The sequence below is a fragment of the Varanus komodoensis genome, unplaced genomic scaffold (assembly GCF_004798865.1).
Source record: "Varanus komodoensis strain SLA01 unplaced genomic scaffold, ASM479886v1 scaffold8, whole genome shotgun sequence".
Taxonomy (NCBI): Eukaryota; Metazoa; Chordata; class Lepidosauria; order Squamata; family Varanidae; genus Varanus; species Varanus komodoensis.
The window spans coordinates 885,501-892,289 of NW_025336481.1; the positions used below are offsets into that span (position 1 = coordinate 885,501).

A 6,789-nucleotide genomic window follows, 5' to 3' on the forward strand; every position below is an offset into this window, starting at 1 on the left:
CACGATGGAAGCCCCCCCCCCGTGTTAATAGTGGGGAATCATCAGGATGGCAGCCAGTGACAAGCGGGGTCCCCCAGGGCTCTGTCCTGGGGCCGATCCTGTTTAAGCTTTTTATCAACCACATGGAAGAAGGGGTGAACAATCTGCTGATCAAATTCGCAGGCGACACTAAAACTGGAGCAGTGGCCACAACTGAGGAGCAGGTACTCCAGGTCCAAAAGGATCTGGACAGACTATGGAAATGGGCAGGAGACAACAGGATGGCGTTCAGTGTGGAGAAGTGCAAGGTCTTGCACTTGGGGCATAGGAATGGGTGTCATAAGTGCAGGTTAGGGGACAAGTGGCTGGAGAGCAGCACTTGTGAAAGGGACCTCAGGGTGCTGGTTGACTGTAGGCTGAATGTGAGTCAGCCGTGTGACGTGGTGGCCAAGAAGGCGAACGCCACCCTTGGATGCATAGCCAGAAGTGAGGCTTCTAGATCGAGAGAGGTATTACTACCACTCTATGTGACTCTGGTGCGCCTGCAATTGGAGTATTGTGCTCAGTTCTGGGCCCCTCATTACAGCAAGGATACAGCCAGGTTGGAGTCAGTGCAGTGTAGGGCCACGAGGTTGGGGGCCGGTTTGCAGGGGATGCCGTATGAGGCGAGACTGAGGGAACGGGGTCTCTTCAGCCTGGAGAAGACTCAGAGGGGATCTGTTGGCGACATACAGGTATGTGAGGGGGTGTCACATGGAGGTGGGTCGAGACCTGTTCTCCCCTGCAGAGGAAGGCAGGACACGCTCCAACGGAGCAAAGCTCAGGGAGCCAAGGTTCAATTTGGATGCTCGGAAGCACTTCCTGACAGTCGGGACCCCGAGGGTGTGGAAGGGGCTTCCATGGGAGGAGGTTGAGGCCCCACCAGTGCGGGTGCTCAAGGAGAGGCTGGACATCCACATGGTGGGCATGTCGTGAGCGGAGCGGGCTGGAGCCAGGGGTCAGACTAGATGGCCCAGGAGGCCCCTTCTGACTCACTCTGTTTCTCTGTTTCTAATTTGCTTTGCCACAGCCAGAGCTGCTCTATGGTGAAGGCGCAGGGGGCTTTTCTTTCCTCGCCACCTGCCCTCCGGAACCAGCCTGTGGGACGGCTGCGCGCCAGACACTCCTCAGTGCTCACGAATGGGCACTTGCACATCCCATCCCCATGCGGGTTTGAGCCCGGAGACGGTGCTTGGCCACGAAGGGCCAAAAACGGGGCTTCCTGATGTATCTGGGGCAGGTTTCAGAAAACCAGGACGCTGCTTATAGGGCTGTGGGGAGTTTGGCTTTGGAAAGGCCTAGCTCCTGCACTTGGGGGCGGAGGGGGAGAGCCTTCAACTGATCCAGGAGAAATGAGTCCAAGTGCCAAGTACTGGCGAAGGGAAGGGGAATGCGAGGCAGTGGTTCTCCTTCGCCCTCCCTACTTGTGGGGTGGAAAGGGCCCACTCTGGCGTCCCTGTGCTGCCAGACAAGCAAGGGAGGAATCTCCCTCCCACAGCAGCTCGCTTGCCCCCAGAAGGAATTGCATGACTCCTGCCGGCGCGCCGCCGCCGTGAGTGGGCAGCCCGAGCTCGGCAAGGCAAGGCAAGCCTCGTTTCACCCCAGGACAAGCCCTCCGGAGAAGGTGGCTGGAGCCGGTCTGACTGGTCTGAAAAAGAGCCTCGGCTGGTCCAGCCTAGCGTTTGACCTCGCGGCTGGGCTGCGATTCAGCGCTCGCTCCGGTTGCTTCCTGCAGAACGCCCACCAAGGCAAGGCCCAATTCAAAAATCGGTTTGCGCCTGGCTTCTTGCAAAAGGTCCTGCAGTCCCGTTGATTATCTGCTTGGGGTGCGCATGTCCCAGGGGCTTCCACCGTTCCTGTGACTCACCATCCTGTACACAACTCCCTGGAATAAATCCAGTCAAGCTCAGTGGGGCTCATTCCTGCGAAGGAATCCGCCAGGAACGTCTCCCATTCAGGCCCCATGGAAAGGAATGGCAGCCACAAAGGAGCTCTTCTGTGTGCAGTGGCCCAGGTCCAGCATCCACTGCTCCTGACATGTGGCAGCAACAGCTGCATTGGTTTGAACGCGTGACTGTCCCAAATTCCACAAAATCTACCCTGCAAGTGAGCCAAGCGGGGGAAAGAGCTCGGGGAGGTGGCTGGTGGCGGGCTCTGCTTCCCTTCACCAGCACACAGATGCCGCTTGCCAGCTTTTGGGGAGCAGAGGACTGCACGGGGGCGTCTCAGGGTCCCAGTGTGGGAGGGGCCGCCGGAGAAATCCTGCCCGACGGCTGGCTTTAATCATGTAGTTCAGCTCATGCGAGGATTCCCTTCTTCATCCTCGTTTCCCTTGCTGGACAGCCCTACTCTTCTAGGCCTTTATTTAGCTCGCTCTTCAAAGCTTGTCTTAAATGCCAAGTGATCCTTCGTGAAAGTCCTCTTGTGGAGCTTCAGGTGAAACAAGTGGAGCCGAGCGGACGGCTGCCCCAGGGATTAAGTCCCACTTCCCTCTGCAAATGATTGCGCAAGGGTCATGTTGCACACCCGATGCACCAGTTTTAACATCCCATGCGGTGGGTAAGATACAACAAGGGATCCAATAATTGCAATGAATCTTACACAGTGAGAAACCATGAAATGGTAGGAAATACTGAAGAAAATGTACAAACTCACATCTGCTGTTGGTAGGGTTTCCAAATGGCCCATTTCCGTGGACGAACCGCACAATCGGGCCTAGGAGATCTATTTTAGGCAAGATGGCGCTCTCGTTTTCTGGAGGGGGCAATGCCATGGCCAGCGGACTGTTGGACTGTGACCCCAGAAGGGAATGTACGGCACTGGGCCGGGCTGCAAGGATGTTGGAGACCACAGTCCATTCGGGACCCATGAATAGGAGCTCGGCTCCTCTGGTGGCACTTTGTCCATGCTCTCAGGTCCGATTCTTGCATTCTTGGCATACTCACTTAAAAGGGCCACAGAAGGAAGGGTGGCGGAGGCAGAAATGGGCCCCTGCACTTACAGCCAGTGATCCTGAGCCAGGTACGCTCTAGCTCTGGTCCGTTCCGAATCTCAGCACAGCCGCCTCCTTTGAATCAGGGACTTGCCCTAAGGTTGTGGGGATGTGCCATCAAGCCATCTCCAGCTTACGGGGACCCTCTAAATGGAAACCCCTCAAAACATCCTGACTGTTTAGCTTCCCCAGATTGGAGGCTGTGGCTCCCGTTATGGAGCCCATCTGCCTCATATTTGGCCTTCCCTTTTGTCTTCTGCCTTCTCATTGTCTGCTCCAGGGATGCTGGCCTTCTCATGATTGCCCAGGTGCAACAGCCTCAGTTTTGTCGTTTTTGCTTCTGGGGACAGCTCTGGCTTGATCTGCTGCAGGATCCCCTTGTTTGTCTTTCTGAGGCAATTTTCAGCGCTCTCCTCCAGCACCATGTTTGGACCACGTTTCAAATGCATCAGTTCCTGCCGGCTCTCTTCCCTGTGCAGCTTCCCCACCCGGACATGGAGATCGGGAGCACGAGTGCGGATGAGCTTGGCCTGCTCTCCGGTGAGACGCCCCTGCGCTCGACGGCCTCCTCGGGTTCCTTCGCTGCGGCCCTCCCACGCCTCGGCCTTCTTCGAATTTCTGGGCTGCAGCCTCCCTTCCAGAGCGTGGCTGAGCCCGACGATGCGACATCTTTCTGGGTTCTGTTTCTTCATTTTAACACTGAAGCTCCGCGCTCCGTCTGCGGAAGGACTTTTGCGTTCTCGCTGTTCGGCTGCAGTCCTGCTGTTGTACTTTCTTCTCGCACTTGTGCCAAGACTCATTTCAAGCCATCGCTACTTTCCGCCAATAGTCTGGTATCTTCGGCGTATCTGGAATTAGTGGCGTCTCTTCTGCCAATTTTCACCCCCCGCCCGATCCGAATCCAGCGTCGTTGTGCTCCGTTCTGCACCCCGCCTGGCGCCTTGGCCCCTGCTGGGCCTCACGTCCCGCCCTGGCTGTGGGGCAGGTCCGGCACCTGGACAGCCAAGGGCTGAGGCAGCCCCGTTCCTTTCAGGGCCGCCCAGAGCTTCTTGTGAGCCACGCGGCCAGAGGCTTTGCTCTGCTGCTCAGCTCACAGACAGGGGCCGTCTTAGCGCACGGGCCTGGTGGGCACTTGCCCGTGGGCCCCACACTAACCTGTGCGTGTTAACCCTTGGAAAATTGGAAAACTTCCAGAATTAACAGCAGTGGTCGTTGCCGTAGGGGCCCCAGCGCATTGCTTTGCCGGGGCCCATCATGCTGTTTGGGCAGCCCCGCTCATAGATGGATCTTCTTCTGGAATTCCTTGGTGTGCTTCAGTAGCCCTAAACTGAAGGCACCTGCTTTTTCCACTTCCACTAACATGGTTTGTCTCTGGCACCTCTAGACTGGACTCAGAAAGACACCTGCCGGAAGCTCCGGAGCGCTGGTGTAGGCCAGGAGGGAACCTGGGCCTGCATCCAAGCTCACTTCCTGTAGGAACTCTTGCTCCTCTTTGATCTGTGATTGAGCTAATTGTGCTTGTGCAAGTCCAGGAACTCAGCTGGTCTGGTGCTGGAAGGGACCCTGACCCTTTCTCTGTGCCTCCCGCAACAACTAGGTCAAGGGACAGGTTGGGTCACGTTGGCTGTGGGGTGGCCACCTCCCCTTATGCAATCTGGACGTTGGGGCCAATATTCACAGCTCCCCACAGAGCAGCTTCCCGTGTCCCTGTAGCACTTTTAATTCACAAGAACTGTAACTAGTTGCGACCACAACTGTCCTGCAAGGAAGGCAGGTGCTGTTCCCATTTCACAGATGAAGTACCGAGGCTAAGCAGCAGGGTTTCCTCCGGTGTGGCTGGAGCATACCTTCGCGCGTGCCAGGCGGGGGAGCTCAGCAAGTCCTTGCTGGCCGCTTTCCAGGTCATCTCCTGTGTGGCTGGCGTGCAATTTCTCCCACCCTCCCTTTCAAGGGGACAAGCTGTTTGAACAGCCTTCACAGGGGAAGCAACACGTTGTTTAGTCTAGAGAGGTTTGGCTGTTGGGAGGTACAAGTGAAACAGTCAGCTGAGCAAAAGCAGCCAGGGGTCCTGCAGTCCCTGAGAGAGCAGCTGCAGAGGAGCTGTGCCGTAATGCCCCGTTAGTGTCTCAGAGGCCCCAAGTCCCATCGCTGTTAGCATGACGTTTGTGTGCGAGGCTCCGACTTCACTGCACCCCAAAGAAGCGAGGCTCACGCCGCGCCGTGTCCTTCCGCAGAACTTCTGAACCCCCGATTAAACTGGGACTTGAACCCTGGTCCCATCCCCAGTGTCCGCTGGAGAAACAGCGAAGGCACCTTAAAGGTGAGCCCACATCCTCTGGCCTCAGCCTTCGCCAGGTGCAGTCTCTGGCACCAGGTGGTTAACGGTAAGGGAGATCCTGGTGCACCTTGGCAAGGTGAGGGCCCCCCCTTTGGGCAGGAGGGGGCGCACAGCTGCGCTCGCTTTCCCCAGTGCAAAATGGATGGTCAACGGGGAGGCCTGGTTTCGTGTGCAGCCCCAAATGTCCAGCACAGATATGGCCAATATTGTATTTATGGGAATTTTAGCAGTTGCCTGAATGTGGGGTTCTGAACATTTATAGAATTATGGCACAGCATAATTCTAGAAATGCTTTAAAAGCCCAGCAGGTAAGAAAGAAATGTGCAAGGGGAGCAGCGAAGCCCCTGGCCTCGGTTAGGGTTTGTGGAGGGGGCCCCTTGGGAGCATTTTCAAGGGAACCTCGATGCCTTCACCGTCTGCCCTGGGGCTGGCCTGCCCCCCCACCCCCAAGCCCTGGAGTCGTTCCCCGAGGAGAGCCCGCCCTGGCCGGTTCCAACCCACCGGCGTGCCTTGAGGGGAAGCCCGGTGCGAGGGGCGGCAGTGGACGGGAAATGCAAGCCATGTAGTGGTGAACTCCTGTTTCCCCTTTTTTCCCGGGGGGACCTGTACCCCTTCTGGGGAAGATGCCGGCCACCTCTCAGTTCCAGCAAGGAACGATAAAGGACCTAATTCTGGGCTCGTAATTCCAGAGACCATGACTAATGTTGATTGGAGCGGAATCGCCGTTTTGCATCTGCTCCGAATATTCCCACTGATGTCAACCGGACAGGAAGTGAGCCTGAGGCGGGGAGCGGGTAAACGGGCGGTGCCGGGCTCCGTGTCCCAGCGGGACGCTCTGCAAGCGCTCCCGGCCGCCGTCCCGCTTTTGCGGCGGCTCTCCAGGGCGGCGCCCCCTCCCTCGGCCCTCATCGGGAGCTGCCCGGGCCCTGGGGGCGCCCAGCCCGGCACGGTCGCCGCGGGCGGGCAGCCACGCCTCGCTGAAGTTCGGCAGGGCCCTTTCTCCCGGCGCCAGAGGCCGCCGCGGCCCCGCCCCTCCCTCAGTGACAAAGCACTCTGCACATGCTCAGGGGCGGCCCCTTCCACCGCTCTGTGCGTTCCCCGGGGCGCCGCTCGCCGGCCGCCCTCGGCGGAGGAGGCATCCGGCACACGCTTACGCGTTCCGGTACCAGGACTTTATTTCACTGGCTCGCAGCCCGGAAGGTCCTGGGCCAGCCAGGCGCTTCTGCGGGCGGGGTCGCTGCGGAGCCCGGCGCGGAAGCGAGCGCGTCTGCGATTCCCCCGCCCCTGCCGGCCCGCCCGCCCGCCCGCTCTGCCGGAACAGCACGCCGGGCCACGTGCTGCCCTGGGACTCGCGGCGAGGGAGGCCGGCGCAGCGGCGCGCGGGTCCCCGGCGCCCCCCCGCGAGCCTCGCGCCCCGCGCCCCGGCCCTCCCCGCGGCGCG

At 59.1% G+C, this 6,789-nt stretch overlaps 1 protein-coding gene across 1 annotated transcript in view; it reads left to right on the forward strand.

The window, feature by feature from the left end:
* The first annotated feature begins 3,504 nt into the window (after window positions 1–3,504).
* NOL4L (nucleolar protein 4 like) overlaps window positions 3,505–6,789 on the forward strand; it is a 109,822-nt gene continuing 106,537 nt past the window's right edge. Inside the window, exons 1-3 of the mRNA XM_044455115.1 lie at window positions 3,505–3,550; window positions 5,245–5,394; window positions 6,038–6,330. Of these exons, the coding sequence (XP_044311050.1) occupies window positions 3,505–3,550; window positions 5,245–5,394; window positions 6,038–6,330 (489 nt within the window). The remainder of the gene's footprint in view (window positions 3,551–5,244; window positions 5,395–6,037; window positions 6,331–6,789) is intronic.